Source organism: Kryptolebias marmoratus, linkage group LG18, assembly GCF_001649575.2.
Source record: "Kryptolebias marmoratus isolate JLee-2015 linkage group LG18, ASM164957v2, whole genome shotgun sequence".
NCBI lineage: Eukaryota > Metazoa > Chordata > Actinopteri > Cyprinodontiformes > Rivulidae > Kryptolebias > Kryptolebias marmoratus.
In genome coordinates, this window is record NC_051447.1 from 9,330,832 (window position 1) to 9,347,323 (window position 16,492).

The window sequence follows — 16,492 nt, forward strand, 5'->3', positions numbered from 1 at the left end:
CAAAGCCTTCAAAGTTTGACTTATGAGGAACGCACGTTCCAAACTATGTACTTTTATTAAATTCACACCAGAATGAAGTAAAAAAAACAATGAGTAAAAGGTCTAGCATTCTTTGAAGGAATGCACGTCGCCCACCGCTTTTAATTCCAAAGTTTTGAGAAAGGGCAGCGTTAGAGTCGTTTTGGTTGAACCTTGAAAATGTTATGCATAATCTCACCCAATATTATAAAATCTTGAATTATCTGTTAGCCCTCAAAGTTTGTGCTTCTGCTGATTTTCAGCTGCTAACTCCAGATTTTAGATCAGTATCAGTGTGTTGGCTAAACTTGATTAGCTGTGGGGGCTATTTTTAATGTGGTTGACTTCAAATGTTAATGAGTTTTAGATGCACATCCAGTTTCATTAAAGTCTGTCAAGTGGTTCATGAGATATTTTGCTAATACTTAAATGCACGCACAATAACATTATTGCTCACCTTGTATCGTTCTGTCCATATGGTCAGAGAGGAGAGGAAGATTCAGGCTTCATCTGAACAGGTTTTTCATCAGGACACAAAATTCTAACATTTCAGGTTTTTTTGTTTTGTTTTTTCCCACAGAAAGTATAAAATTGCCTCACAACTGAGCTCTGCGAGGCTGTTATGATGCATAAATCATGGTTAAATTAGATTTAACTCATTTTATTTTAATTTTAGAATGAATTATGATGATATCCTGCGTTCTCCTGTGGTTTCACACAAAGTCATCATTAGTAAAAGATGCTTAATTTGGCTGCTTAAATTGCACAAGCCGTGATATAAACAGTGTGTGGGCATTAGTCACATTCATGAAGCAGGAGATTTGGATCTGCGGAGATTTATAACTGCAAGTGGATAAATGCACAAGGAAGAACTTAGAAAAGTGGTTTTTCGGGCATTTTATTTTGCGTCCACCTGCAGCCGTTTAGTTTCCACAGGTTCCTGCAGCACCTGCTTCTGAGAACAACAAGTCCACAAGTTGTTTGCCTTGCAAAAAGTCACAAAAAAATAAAAATAAATGTTTAAAAACAAATTGGAGAAATTGCATTTCCTGTGAAAATGCAGCATGACCGCTGAGTGCTGAATGACTTTGCTGAAATTTGCTGAGGAAGCTGAAACTACGTCGATGAAGCTAAAAGAAGCAGAACGCAAGCATAAAGCTGAAAAAGCCAAATGCTAGCTTATATCTAAAAGTAGCAGAACAGTAGCTAAAAAAGTAAAAGCAGCATAAGAAGGCAAAAACAGAGAAAGTGTTGAAGCAGTTTTCAAAGAGAACAATGTTTTTGAAGAAATTGAACAGATAATAATGTATTTTAATGGGCAAAATACTTACAAAATAAATATTTTGACAAGTTTAAAAGTCACAGCACCCATCTCCTCAATGAGCTGAATGTTTTAAAATATGAAGTGTTTGGATTAGGTAAATTAGACAAATGAAAAACAGGAAAACAACAGCTAAAGAATGATTGATGGTGGTTTATTGCCGTACAGTAAAAAAGCTTAGGCCAACATTTAATTTCTCAGACTGACACAGCCTCTCTCTCTCTCTCACACACACACACACACACACACACAAGAACGCATGCAAAAACATGCAGCAAACCCCAAAATATCTCATCCTTAGCGCTCCTAAAAACACCAGGAACACATCCAGTAAGCATTTTCCTGTTTTCACACTCGAGTTAAAACCTGGCTCAGAGAATATCTGAAACCTCTCCGCAGGCTGTTTGCTTGGCTCTAAAACTCCCAGACAAAATGATCACCTAGCTGGTGAGCGTCTGTAGTGTGTACTTAGCAGCTTAAGAGGTGGGTAAACACAGGCTGAAGTTGGACAATATTTGCACTTGGTTAAAAAAGATGATACAGTGTAAATTGCGGTGATTTCAGCGAGTTGTTGCAGCTCCCAATCAGCCACTTTTCCTCCGTCCCTGTCGTTTAATGAGCGTTTGTGCAGCTCGCATATAGTTTTCATGCTGATAAAAGCAGGTTTTCCAGGAGCACACTGTAAATGCTTCATTCTACAAGGAATACTGTCGCTAAAACGCTCATTTTTCTGGTTACTCTTTCATCTAATGTGCTCTTTGCCGTGTGAAAATCTTCTTATAATTGGGCCTTGTGGTGCTATAACAGCGAGCCGAGCCTCTGCCCCCTGCCCAGACCGCTGAACGTGACTGATGGCCGAGGGAGCGAGGGTCGCCGGTGCAGAAACCGGAGCTAACGGTCCGTGAGAGTGGAGGGTCTTAGAGGAAGGCGTCGGGGATCCGCTGCTGCGAGTGGCGGCGCGCTCGGCCTCGCTGACGTACGGCCCCGTTAGGCACCCCATCCATTTCATTAAGTCGGTTTTCGATTTTCCGCCAGGCTTTTTGATTGGCCCGGGCCTTAAAGAGAGCTGTGGGAGGCAGATTGATGTTGTCTAAAAGTGGAGTTGCTCTGTGACGCATTCGGAAGTAGGTTAATGGCGCTGCTCTGATGGTAATGCTTCCAGCTTGTAGAACAGGATTGATTACTGTGCGAGGCAAACACTGGGCGATAATGCTTTTGACCACATGTGCGTGATCGTTTGTCCACAAACCACTGCACGGATTCTAACAGAGCTCTCAGAAAGTTATCACTGGATCCATCTACGACTTAGTAACTTTTGGAGCCAACCTGGTTCAAGATGGCCGCCACAGTTAAGCAACCTTAGTCAACACAAAGATACTTTAAGATGACATTTGATGAGACATTCACAGATTGCACCTAACATTATTTTCACGTTTTTACCAAAATGGCTTCTTTGTTTCTCAACACATGAAGATCTTAGTTTAAAACTGTGGCACAAAAGGTGGTTTCCTAATATTTAATGTTTGGTGGTGCAGTGGTGTGCTGCATGTGTGTCTGTGAGGTTTTACTGTTGCTTAAATGTTCAAATCTCTGTTCCAGACAATGCCTCCCCATGGGATGGTCGCCCTTCAGCCTCCCCAAGCCTGTCGGAAGTAGCCCCTCTCATCGATAGCTTCTCCACGCCATCGCCTTCATCTCATTTGGCCTCGGCCCCCGACCTTCCTCATCTGCCTCCTCAGGATGTCCCTCGAGATGGCAAGAGCCCCCAGAGACCCGAGCTGCTAATCCGAGATCCCATCAGCCAGGCGAGGAGAGTGGCTCCAGGCGGAGGGAGCAGCAGAGCCAAGAAGGAGGGTGGCAGGTCCACCCATCAGGGGCACAGGGTGCAGCAGCCCCCCGCTGATGGAGAAGGGGGCAAAGAGGGGCAGAGTGGCGAGCCCGGAGCTTTCAGGAGCTCCAGAGGAAGGTCCAAGGAGAGGACCGCCGGGGACAGCAGGGACTGCGCTCACTCTCCCAGCAGCTCCAAGACCCAGCACGCCAATGGAACCAGCAGGAACGCCGGCGAGTGCTGGAGCGACGGGAAGCAGGGTAAATCCAGGCTCCGAGAGCCGGACGGCGGCCCGGGGGAGAGCCGGCCCAGCAAGAGCGGCGGCACCGCAGCAGGGAGGAAGGCCACGGTCTCCCCTGGGCCGTGGAAGATCCCCGGGTCAGACAAGCTGCCGAGCGCGCTGCGCACGGGCGCGTCCACCACACTCAGCAGATAACAGCACAGCTCCAAGCAGGAAACAGTGGCCCTAACATCCCCCTCCCTGCCTCCCTCAGACAGCAGAGGTGATCTGGACCACGTGTTTATAAAGTTTTATTTATAATACTGTATTTTAAATTATTCTAAAATATATATAAATATATATATTTTACACCCACCACCTTAAGTACTGGAAAATCATCCACTTTAAGGAGAAGAACGTAGAAACTTTTTGTAGCGCAGCAGGGATTTTCTTTGAAAGGAAGGAATTTTGGAAACGTCTGTTTTGAGTTCTCACCAAGCTGAGCTGGACAGAAAGCAGGCTTTGAATATTATCTTTTTTTTTAAATATTATATGTAATGTGCACAGTGGAGTCTATTTTCTGAAGTGGAATGTTTTGAAGCTGGTTTGCCTGTTTTTGGATGAGTGAATGAAGCAGAGATGAAATCCACCCATCAGCAGAGCTTTGCCTTAACAGAGACAGTGTGGGCTTCAGTCCATCGAAAATAATCAAAGACATGACTATAGATAGAATAAATAGAAATATGTGGCAAAAACTGTGTAAATAAGATCATCTTCACAGTGAAGAACTTTATAGATAAGCTGAGATTTTACGAGCAAAGCGGCACTATGTGAACCAGAACCATCAGCTTGAAGTGTCTGCATTTTTTTTTTGTTTTTTTGTCATTTTTGTGCTTAAAAAAAACAAACAAAAAAAAAACAAATCTGTGACAGCGGTGTCCAGTAGGATGCTGAGTGAAGAAACTTGCATGACAGCAACAGAAAGGAAGCGTGCCTTAGACTGACAGTCTGGATTTTATGTCAAAGGTTTAACTACAACCCCAGTTCCTAAAAAAGTTGAGATGTATAAAATGTAAATAAAAACAGAATGCAATGATTTGAAAATCTCACACACCCATTATTATTCCGAGTGGAACACGGTGAACATATCAAATGTTCAAACTATGAAATTATAACTTTTTTAGCGGGGTAAAAAAAGGTAATTTTGAATTTCATGGCAGCAACATCTAGAAACAGCCGTCTTCTCTGAGCCAGAGTCATTTAAAATGGACTGAGGTAAAGAGGAAAACTGTTTTATTAACGAACCATGCAGCTTGTAATCTGCGCACAGTTCAAAATCCTGCCTCTCTGATGGTATGGGGGTGCATTAGTGCTGATGGCATGGCCAGCCTTCACGTCTGAAAAGGCACAGTCAATACAGAAAAGTATTTATAGTATAAACATGACCCTGTAACTTTTTTTTAAGATGTGTTGCTGCCATCAAATTCAAAATTACTTCATTTATTTTCCCTAGAAATGGTACATTTTCTTAGTTTAAACATTTGCCGTCTTTACTATGTTCCGTTGTGAATAAAAGATGTTTGAGATTTGCAAATCCTTACATCCTGTTTACATTTTACACAACGTCCCAACCTTTTTTTGGAATTGGGGTTGTTCTTGGAGAGTTCGGAACAGGCTGCTATACAACACCAACTCTATAAAAAAACGAACAATAAACTGTATTTTAAAGTGTAATATAGCGAAATATATAATTTATTTCACAAGCTTGTGTCAAATAGCTCGTTAGCAGGGGTCTTTTAATTTGAGCAAATGGTTCACTTTGGGTTGTGACACATTTCATCCTTTTCTTTTAATGGAGTTCGACACCGTTAATTTCCCTGAAGAATCACTTATCAAATGTCAGCACATGGCAGAGCTTTGCACCAAATCGAATTAGCAAAACCTGACACCGAGTCGCATTGTTCAAAGGGGCGCCGGGTGTCCGTCCGTGTCGTGGGAAGAGGCCGCACGTGTCGCAGCGGCTGAGTTTGATGAGTTGTAAGTGACTCTGTCTGCGTCGTGTGATGTTAAGACCTGCATATTTGTGCCAAAGCTCACTGACAGATTCATTTTAAGGCAGGCTGTCTTTGAAGGTTATGCTCTTATTTTGCATATTTTTATACAACCGTCTAACATGTGACCACTTGTACAGCTACGCTGCTTGCTTACTACAGAGCTCCGGTGAGGTGTAGACAAGAGAGACTGTTTTTAGAGCCAGGAGGAGGACCCAGGACTGCAGCCTCCGCCAGGTGAGCTACAGAAGTTCATCCCCGAAACAAGAGCAGCCACACTGGGAAAAGGTGGACCCTTAATGTCAGCAGCTTCCTGTTTCATACATCTATTCAGTGCTACATAAGGGGGAAGAAAAGGGGTTTTAGGATAAGGTTTCCAAATCTACTGTGGACCCGAAATGCAAAAGAAGACAAAAAAGAGAAAAAAAGTTCTACAGAATTATAAACATCCCCTGTTTTTTCCAAATCAGAAAAGACAAAACTATGCTAGCAAGTTTAATCCATTAGCTTGGAAATTTCTATCTTTCAGTTTGGAACCGAGAAAGCTCCATGAACGAGAAGCAAAATGTCTTAGAAAATTAAAAAAACAAAAGACATTCAGTTGCCTTTGAGTTTCATATCATGTATACACCAGTGTTAGACAAAAAGAAACGGAGCCAAAAATACAAAACAAAACAGCACATTTCACAAAGCGAGAGAAACAAAATTTAGACAACAAAAATAAAAACTGTTGTGCTCAAGGAAACACTTGGCTGCACATCATTTGCAGCCCGGCTGACAAAGCGGGTCTCCGGGTGGGCAGAGTTTAGCGCTCCATTTCAAGGGGCCCGTCAGCCAGGTAAACGGACTCATGTTCACTTTGACCAACTCAAACCTAAACCGTTTCACTGCCAGCGTGATGAATGAAGCCAGTGAAGCAGCTCAGTACGATAAGTTACACTCTCTGTGGTAAACAGGTGGCCATTTCTGGGATTTTGCACTTTGAAAGTTTTCAGCCGTGAGCAGACGGCGCCGACATGTCCTGCCTGATTTAAAGTGACCCCTCCTCCAGCCGACAGTCAGACGGATTATCACTTGGCTGACTGAAAAGGAACACGCCCAAGACTAAAAAATAAAATCCAAAGCATCGTAACAGAAACCACAACAACAATCATCCCCAAAACTAAAAAAAACAGAACATTTCAGACACCAGCTTCTCAGCTGCTTTGATGCTTTTTCTTTCCTTTTTTTATATATTTTGATTTTTTTCTGCTGAGTTTTCTGCCTATTTTTTCCTCAAATGTTGTTATGGTTTCGGTGTTAAAAACAAACCCCTTCTATGTGTTTGGTAGTAAATTAGTCAGCGTGAATGCAGCTCACGTCAGAGCAGATAAACAAATGTTTGGGGGTGGTTTTTTTCACACTTTTGTTCTTGCTTGTTTTGAGTTTTACCAATATGTAACTGAAAACATGAGCAAAAATCCAAAGTTTATTTCCAGCTATTAAAGGTGCTCATTGCAAACTAAACTTAGCACAACAATTAAGGACAAATGTGTTTATTTCTTTGTTGTAACAATGCTTCTCTGCAATAACTCTTACACTGTTGAAGAGCATGTTTATTTCCCCAAAATGGTGCCACTTCAGTTAGCAAAAAATGCATTTGTGGGATGAGCAGCAGAGTTGACTATGTGGGTTGGGCTAAATCTTCTCTGCCAGTGCCAAATAACTTGATCAAACAAGGCGTATTGTAAATTTAACAGGCCTCAGTAGCATGTGGACGAACCATATACAGCCACAACAACCTATTCACCAGCTCACACACTGCTGCATGGTGGAAAAAACACAGGCTTTCCAACAGTGTAAGACTTATTAAAACAAAGAAATAATCAATCCAACACAAATGTCTGTATTTTTTGTGCCATGTTTATATGAAATGAAGTATGAAAGCGTAGTTTTCCCAGATATATTGAGCTGCAGTTTTGAAATGGAGGTAGGTACTCAATCTAAACAAAGCACTTTTATCTGTATACTTTATTCAACCAACCAGAGTATAAATGCGTATCAACACATCAAAAACGCCAGACTTCTCTCTATTCTAAATGGCTCTTCTGTGAATGTCGCCATTGTTGACCTGTTTTCAAAGGTAAAAAAAAAATTAAAATACGTGGTACCTTTTATGAGAAGAAATTAAATAGATTTTCTTTGACTTCATGATTTTTTTAATTTTTTTTTTGGACAGGTCTTCATGATATTATTGCAACAAATACCTTTTTAAAATGTGATTTATCAGCTGCTCAGGGGAGGAGTTTAGCCAATTGTCAGTTTTTGGGTCTAAACGTCTCAAAGCACTTTCTTGCTAATGGTAATTGGTGCCCCAAACAAAGCTTCCTTCCCCTTCTGAGAAAAGTACTTAAGTACTTTAAAAGGAGCCGCCACTCTAAATCCATAATTACACAGTATTTAATCAGGCTGACTTTAAAACACAATCCAGCCCAGAAGGCTTGAGATATTGATTGTGTGTGAGAGGGAAAAAGGAAAAAACTCATCAGCTCTTCATCTGCAATAAAAAAAAGGCCTCAAGCATAAAGCTTATGCAGTTTGTTCAGAATGCTCCTTTTACATGTTTGCACATCTTTCCACGTCTGAGCTGCCTCCATCGAGCCAAACTGTGAGCAGATTTCTGAGGAAATCAAACCTTTTTTTCATTGTAGCCGTGCAGCGTTTGTGCGTTCCAACATCAGCCTCGGAGCAGCCCCGCATCACTGTGTTGTGTTCCAGCAGCTTGTTAAAACTGTATAGACGTGTGTTATTGATCCATGGTCACAAAGACTGTAACTGAGCATCTATTTTTATGAAATGCAACACTACGGATATATTAACTTTTGCAGAAACCTTGTTTACCTGTATTATATTCTGAAACGCTGTCAAAATAAAACAATCTTGACACAACATGAAAGATGCGTTCAGGGCCTGCTGCTGTGTGGTTTTTCTTCCGCTCGTCTGTCTGGGACACAGGCTTTCATACATCTTGATGAGCAGATCAGATTACTTGTGAAAAATTTTTTTTAAAACCATCCTAGTTTAAGATGGCCATCACAGTCAGCTGAATTTAGGAAACACAAAAACTTGCATTATGGAGTAGGCTCAAAGAAGGTGGCTGCACTCTCCTGACGTGCTTGAAGACAATCTTAGATTAGCTGTGCAAGTATCAATTGCCGGATCTGTGGCTGTCACACAAATTTGACAGAATTAGAGGAAAAAAACACATATATATATATATATATATGTATAAGATAAGATAGTGGGCATATTTTGTATATTTCTGACCAAGTCTCAGAAAAGAGGTCAAAAAAACTAAATCCTGCTTTTGTATTTCATGTAGTTCCTACTTTTAGCCACAGGGGGGCGCCTGTAACCCTAGATTTTACTTTGCACACAGTTTCTAAAACCATTTTCGTGATAATAGATAATATATTTTATTTTTATTTTATGCAAAAAAAATAAGCAATTATAAATTTAGAGGTTCTTTGTTTTATTTTAATAAACTGAAAAAGAAAATCAGCTATTTTCCCCGCAGTCTCTCTTGGGTGCAGTTCTCTAACCTCCCCACTAGAGGTCAGTATAGACCAGGGCTGTATTTGTTGGCGCTCTGGTCTCATAATTGTTGGTCTTATGTAAAGTTATTAGTCAAACACTTCCTCTTTTTTTCAAATGCTATAGGATTTTTTTTGTCATCGGGTGTGGTGTGATCTTTCTAAACTTCTAAATGTCAAACTATCTATCAGGAGTCATTTTTTTAATGAATATTGTTTAGGTAAAATGTGAGAATCCACCATTTTTGCAGTTTGTTTATTATTACCTGTAACACAATAAAAAGGGACTACCTGCTGTAAAGGGCTTGCACAGAGAGGCTTTGTGCTTTTTTTTTTTTTAAGTGAGACCAGTCCTGCAACAATGAGCAAACAGCAAATCCTGTTAGGGCCACGTTGAGGTTTGTGGGTCAAATCCCAGAGTGCAGCGTGCCTCTTTGTGCATCCATGTTGTTGTTGTTTTTTTTTTTACCTTGGTTTGACTTCAGGTGTTCCACAATGAAGCTACCCAACAAATATCCTGACCCTAAGACACAGAGTCTGAGGTCTGCTGAACCTGTTCTGCCGTGTGCAGAGCTGCGTTTCCCCTCAGACCTCTGAAAGGAAAAAAATATTTTGCTGATCGCATCGTTGTTGCTTCACAGCCGGCGAAACGCAAAAGCCTCCCAGTCAAGAATTTAGGCTGAGGTTTGTAAACAAAACTGCATGATTGGTGGAGTTACTGAGCCGCAGGGCTGAATATGCTGCTGTTTGACTCCTGCTTGATCAGATCAATTACACTTAAGTGAAAGGAAACCAATAATTAGTGTATCAATAAGAAGAATTCATTCTGATGCCCAAAAAGGAGAGATTGAACAACTATTTTGGTGTCTGGCACATGCTGAAATATATAATAACTAAAGGCCTAGCATTCTAAGATCACTATATGTTTAAGTCCATTTGGTCAAACCTTAAAAAACGTCATTATGTGCAACATCATATGGCAAGTATGTGTTGAGAATGACTCTCAGCTACTACCACACCAAAAATTAGCTCAGTATCTGTAAAACTGACCGAATTATAGCATTTTTTGTGCTTCCCATAGCCAGTTAGCTGTGTCAGCCATCTTGAATTGGACTGACTCCAAAAGTTAATCAGTTGTAGATGTGCATTCAGTCATTACTTTGTGAAGATTTCATGCAAATCTGTCTGGTGGTTGGTGAGATATTTTGCTAACAGACAAACAGCGTTAACTGCAACAGGAAATGCTACAGTTTTGAGCAAACATGTTGCAGAATGAGCAGCACTTGGAGTATGTGTCGTGAATGACTCTCAGCTACAACCAAAACCAAAAACTAGCTCAATATCTGTAACGTTGACTGAATTAGAGCCATTTCTGTGTTTCCTAAAGTCAGTTATCTATAGCGGCCATCTTGAATCGGGCTGGCTTCAAAAGCTAATCCCTAGAAACAAAAAAAGATTATTTCCTGTAAGTTTTATTAAAATCTGTCCAGAGGGTCAGGAGATATTTTGCTAACAAACAGACACAATTGACTCCAAATAATTATTGACATTTTTAATGAAAATGTGGCGCAATTTGTTAGCGCTCTAAATATGTGTTGGGGATCAGTCTCGGCTACTACCACACCAAATTAGAAGCCGATATCTGTCAAATTGACTGAGTTGTAGCCATGTTTGCGTTTATTAAGGTCAGCTGGCTGTGGCAGCCATCTTGAATGGTATTGACTCCAGAAGTTAATGAGTTATAAAAGCCCATCCGATGATTGCTTTCTGCGAGTTTCATTAAAATCCGTTCAGTGGTACGTGAGATATTTTGCTAACAGACACGACCTGGCCAAAAAATGTAAAAAATAAAATACATTATCGTCCGCCTTTTTTCGTGGCGGGCGATAACGCCGCTTGCTGATGTTTCTGAATGACATTTAGCTCGGCTTAAAGGACAACACGTCCCGACGGACGAGGGGGCGGAGACACGGACCAGATGACACGCCCTTCCCACTTAGACGCTCGTGTTCGCGGAGCTGTCTGTCCACACGCTGCAGACAGACAGACAGGCAGGCAGGTAGGCAGGTAGGCAGGTAGGCAGGTAGGCAGGTAGGCAGACGGGCAGAGCCGGGCGCTCTTCACTGGAAGTCTCCCGGCGGTCTGTGAGAGGCGGTCGGTGGGTGGAGGCTGCAGCACCGCGGCGCGCGGAGGAAGGACCCGCCAGCTTTAATACATGTCAACGGTAAGAGGCGAATTCCGTTTGTTTTCCTCCGAGTTTGGGTCTCGGCGTGGTTAAGATAAATAAATAACGGTTTTGGGGTTTTTTTAAGAGCCGGAGCATCATTGCTTGGTTCGGTTTCAGCCGCGAGACTGAGACTCGCTGAGCCCGAGCATCAGCACGCAACAGCCCCCTCGGGGGGCTGGAGGCGTTGGAAACGTCCCCGCGCGCTGGTGAATTTATCGGTTTCTGTGTGGTCAGTTTAGCGTAACTTAATAAGCGGAGGGCAGCCGCGTTTCGAGGCTGCGTGCGCGCAGGGTCGGCATGAGGCTGCGGCCGCCTTCGGTGGCAGGGCGGCGGGACAGCTGAAGGAAGCTGCAGTCCGCGCGTGGAGCAGCCGCGGAAGGCTAGCGGCCGTTAACGCCGACAAGACCGGAAGCGGCGACGGTGCCTTTCATAGTAATGTTTTTTGGTTTTATAGAAATTAGTTGCGGTTTGACGACCTTCGGCCAATTTCAAACACTTCTAATCTTAACTCTGACGTATAAGTTGATCAGCAAGCCGGATGTTCCATTAAAACTTTTATTATAAACCGCTTTCCTGTATGTTTGACCACATCAAGCGATTAGGAAGCTTGTCAGTTTACCTGGTATGTCTTGAAACCTGTGAGTAGTCTTTCATTAGAAAATTAAGCAGATTAAATAGTAATTTATGAGTTATTGAAAAGATGTGATAATTGAAGTAGAGGGTAGTAGGCACGGACGCTTTTATTTTGAAAACAACTACCGGACGTGGGGTGCAACAACAGGGTTTTGACGAACGGAGAGGGTCAGCACGGATTTGTAAAAACCTCAATCTCTTAAATGTTTTTGATATGTCAAAAACGATGATAACTTTGTGTACACAGCCTCCTAGACACAGAAATGGCCTCTGTGTTGTTGTTGTTTTTTCTTCGTATTCCGGTGGAGCCGCTTGGGGGGCGACTTGAAAGATGGGAAGCCCAGATGAGGCTCTCACAAGTCGGCCATCCCGCGTTTAAAAGCACGGCCAGCCACTTATGCTCACATCAGGACATGCCTCTTTGCTTGCTTAAAAGGGCGCCACGTGTCAAACATCAGTGCGAATTCAGTCATTTCAAAACACTCTCATTCTCTCTGTCTCTCTGCAGCCATGCTGTCGAGTTTGAACTTGGCCTTGCATGCTGTCATGTGCAACTTCTGCATAAACCTTTAAACCCTGAGATGTCTAATTCCACAGGGAAGTATTCTAGCACAACGAGCGCATGGTGGAGAACGGCATGGTCGGGGCTGTTACTTCCTTTTAAATCTATCTTCGGTTGAGCAAAGCATCTTGTGGTCTGGGGCAAGGAGTGTGACGGCATGCTTCCTCTGAAAGGATGTGCCTTTCTTCATCGTCTGTGTCATCAGGAGGGAGCCGCATTGAACGCCACCGACATCTGTGGCATGGCCGCACCATTTTGTCCTCTTTAATCGAAGACATGCACAGTAGATTCATATGATTCAGTTTGGACCGTGGCGGGACATTAAAGGAGTGATTTTTCGCCCTATAAACCACACGACCTGTTGCAAAAAGCTGAGCAAAAGTTGAATTTGTCTCTGCAGAGAATGCAACAGGTTCGGTTTAATATCACATCAACACTGGGACACACTAAATACTCTTCAGTAGTGCAGGTATTGTAATATTTACTTGTCAGACGTTATTCTTTACCAAAATTAGCTCCACATACAAACCATAGATCAGTGCTTGAGAAGAAAGTAAAGCAACCCTTAAGGCGGCACACATGAATGCATTTCCTTTCTATTCTATTCAAAGGGTTCCTAAGAAATGTCATTTTAAATAGGTCGGCTAGTCCCCAACGTCATCCTGTCTACACAAAAATCTGTGGAAATTCATTTATTAGTTTAAGAGATTGCTCAGGGTAAACGGGGGAGAACTCCCCCCCCCCCTCCAGAGATCCTCATATGTAATAAAAAAAAACAAAAAAACTTTGATTTGTTCAGAGTTAAATGGACTGTCAGACTGGAATGGAAGATAGGGTTACTGGGGTTTTTGTGGCGAGATTGCAGAGAGCTGCTGGCATCCATTCAGTCGTAGTGTCTGCGCATTCTGACGTCCTCTTTACATGCCAGCGACAATAGGATGAAACGGTGAAGGGGACAAAAAAAAAAAACAGGAGGCGAAGTCTTTGTTGTGTGGAAAAACCCCAGCGTTTCCAGTTGGACCAGCGTCGGTTCTGACCCTCCGCTCAGAGACCGTCCAACGCAAACGACTGAACGAACGCGGAGAATCTTTGCGTAGGTGTTTAATTAAAAGTTGCCAAGATGCAAACGCAAAGTCGCACGCCATGCAGCTGTAAACTTTGCCTTTTCTTCACAGGCGGCCTTATTGAAGTGTTGGGGTGTCTTTGCGCCTTTTTAGTCGTCCGTTTCTCATGGGAGAACTGTCGGTTTGAGTCAGCATTCGGTGCTAAAGCTGTAGGTTGTGAGGATAAATGAGGAGGAAGGAACCAGGAGCAGGGAGGAGATGGCGGAGACGATCCCTGCTCCTCCTTCTCCTTTTAACCGTTTTACTATTGTTATTTAGAAACCAACTCTATCTGGTTTGGTTTAGATTCTTCCGAGTTTGTTGTAAAGCTTAGAACCAACAGTGAAACTTCAAGTTTCAGTCAGAAACCTGAAAGAGATGTAAATTAGTCCGGTTCACCTCGCTCCACCTTATCTGTCTGTGGTTTCTGTGGGCCCTCAGCCTGATTATATCCAGAGGGGGAAGTTTGTGACGACGTCGAGCACCGAGCTCCCCGTTACCTGCGTGTCACTGCAAGGAAATGTGGAAAGTATCGATTTATTGGTGCCAGTGACGGCAACATAAAATTACAGGTGTTAAACTACAGGTAGGGTACAGGAAGTCTGAGCTCCCTTAAAGATATTTCCTTTCCCTACATTTGTAGCCTTTTTAAAATTCCAATTAAGTCCATAAATCTGCATAATTAATTCAAATGTAGGAAATGTTTTTACTTTTGAAAGTTTCAAACTTATGCAAAAATCAAGACTGTCGCAAATTTTTTTGTTTACATAATATACCAAAAATGACTTCCTTATGTTTAATATTGTTTTGTAAATATATTGGCATCTGTTATTTGAGTTTAATGATTGTCTATTTTATTGCTAATTAAAAAGTGATAACATTAATTTTGGTGTCATTGTAATGGTTGTTCCACCACCAATGGTCTTATTTGACCATTTATATCATGAAACAATGAATAATTTAAAAAACAACATGGTGCAGTTTGATCCCAATAACACATGTTTTATAATCAAATAACGAAGGATTGGAAGTTTAGTTTGGATGGTCATCTGTAGGCAGAGTTCAGGTTTAGATGACAGTGAAAATTAAGTCCTGACCGAAGTAGTTGGGTATAAAAAGCACCCTAAAACTCTGACAAAAAAAACCCCCTGAGAATTCAGATTTATACATTTTTAGTATTAAGTAAGAGTTGGGAGTAGAATTAGGAGACACAAAAAGCAAAACCTACTAAAACATTTTAAAGAAAAGAGTCTGAACTGTGTCTGTAAACATCTTAAAAGAGGGATTGGAAGGTTTTATATTTTCAGTCTAATTTTTACTGAAAGCCCTTTTTTTTGTCCTCTCAGATTGGACCTCCCTGTGTTTATTTCCTTCCCCAGCTTCTCAGTTTATCCTTGCACGTCTGTGGCTTGCTTTGAGGAAGGAAAAAACTCTTGTTGCGTGTGGATGTTGCAACTCTTTCACTTACACAAATCTACCGTTGAGGCTGTTTCTCCACAAACACGATACAATGAGGGACAGATCACGATTACATATAAAAGTAAAATTTAAAAAATACTATGAGAAACCGCAGCCTGCTGGCATTTCCCCAGGAAGGATGATGAGGCGTGGTGGAAGTCCAACCCCACCTTCCAGCAGGGTACTTAAAAAGAGGCTTTGAGAAGGAATGCTGCTCGCCACACAGGTAGATCCACACTGGGTTGTATTTCTGTCCATGCCTGTCTAAACACATGTTGAATACGTCAGCGGAGTCTTAATCACCAGAAAAGGGCTATAAGAAGATGAGCAATCCTAGCTTTTCCCAGAAAGCTCTTTGTAAGTTGGGACATATTTACTCATTGCTTAACGTGACGACAGACGTCTGTATGTAATGTGGTAATGATTTAGGCTTTGTCCACACAGAAACGCTGTATTTCCATATTGTTCTTTTTACTTTTAGTTTCTAAAGATGTCCTTGTAAACACAGCACCATGTCTGGAAACGACTTTGTACACACAAATACTACCCAAAATGCTGTCGCAACTATGCCAAGCCTGTATGTGGCGCTGTAACACTGCCAAGAATTTTTAAAAAACAGTCTTCAAGTCCTCTGAGCTCGATTTTTCTCTCAAAGTCGTTCTGCCCTGAGCGATTCTTGGTATGGTTTGGACACATGTATCCCTGGAGGTCTAATCACTAGGGACAGAATATTTACGCATTCTTCTAGACTCGTATAAAAACATGATTTGTGTTTGTGTGATTGTGAAACCCTTTTGAAATATGAGAAATGAATACCAGTCATTATTTCTGTACAAATATTCAATGAGAAACTATTTGTTTCTGACAAGTCTTATTTCAGCTCATTAAAGGGTTAAATGTTACTTTATTGTTTTGTTGAATCCTACTCAAAACTCCAGTTATTCCTTAGCAAATGATTCCCCAAATCCTTAGTGTTAGTCTTATTTTGGTAGTGCTGTCTTGTTTATTGGTATCTGATTTAGTTATTTTTGCAATAAAACCTTTAAAGACAAAATTCAGTTTCCTTCTTATTGGGTATAAATATTATGATGAGCTTCCTGTGACGAGTTCTGAGAATGAGAAGGATGAGTAGATTAAGTAATCTAATGGCTGAATTCCTATAAGTTATAATCAATCTGTTACTGGTCAATGAACCGACCCGGTGCCCCCGCTTTAACCAGTGCTTCATTATGCGATCAGTTAATGAAAGGTTAGCGCCCTTCCTTGTCTTCTTCTGAATGCTACACAAGGATGGCGAATACAGGGGGAATTTATTTGTGGACTGAAGGCAAAGTGAACTTCTGCTTTGTGTCAGGTTAAACTACAGGACCACAAAAGTTCAGGAAGTATTGACAGGGAGTTATGACAGTCCAAATATGTGGACATAATGGACACTTTTTAGGCCTGGTGTCCAGAGACTGTTCAATAAAGTGATTAGATAATTTGGTGTAACAATGAGG

The 16,492-nt window shown here is 41.7% G+C and overlaps 2 protein-coding genes across 5 annotated transcripts in view; both read left to right on the top strand.

Moving 5' to 3' along the window:
- Positions 1 to 8,381, top strand: part of magi2a (membrane associated guanylate kinase, WW and PDZ domain containing 2a) — a 229,187-nt gene extending 220,806 nt beyond the window's left edge. For 3 of the 4 annotated variants that reach the window (XM_037981176.1, XM_017411601.3, XM_017411604.3), the window contains one exon: positions 2,939 to 8,381. In XM_037981176.1, the coding sequence (XP_037837104.1) occupies positions 2,939 to 3,603 (665 nt within the window). In that variant the 3' untranslated portion in view covers positions 3,604 to 8,381. The remainder of the gene's footprint in view (positions 1 to 2,938) is intronic. The other variant, XM_017411611.3, reaches the window with a different exon arrangement.
- Positions 8,382 to 11,030: 2,649 nt separating this feature from the next.
- The window catches only part of si:dkey-97m3.1 (fatty acyl-CoA reductase 1), a 45,787-nt gene continuing 40,325 nt past the window's right edge, over positions 11,031 to 16,492 (top strand). Inside the window, exon 1 of the mRNA XM_017411633.3 lies at positions 11,031 to 11,234. Coding sequence (XP_017267122.1) covers positions 11,226 to 11,234 — 9 coding nt within the window. The 5' untranslated portion in view covers positions 11,031 to 11,225. The remainder of the gene's footprint in view (positions 11,235 to 16,492) is intronic.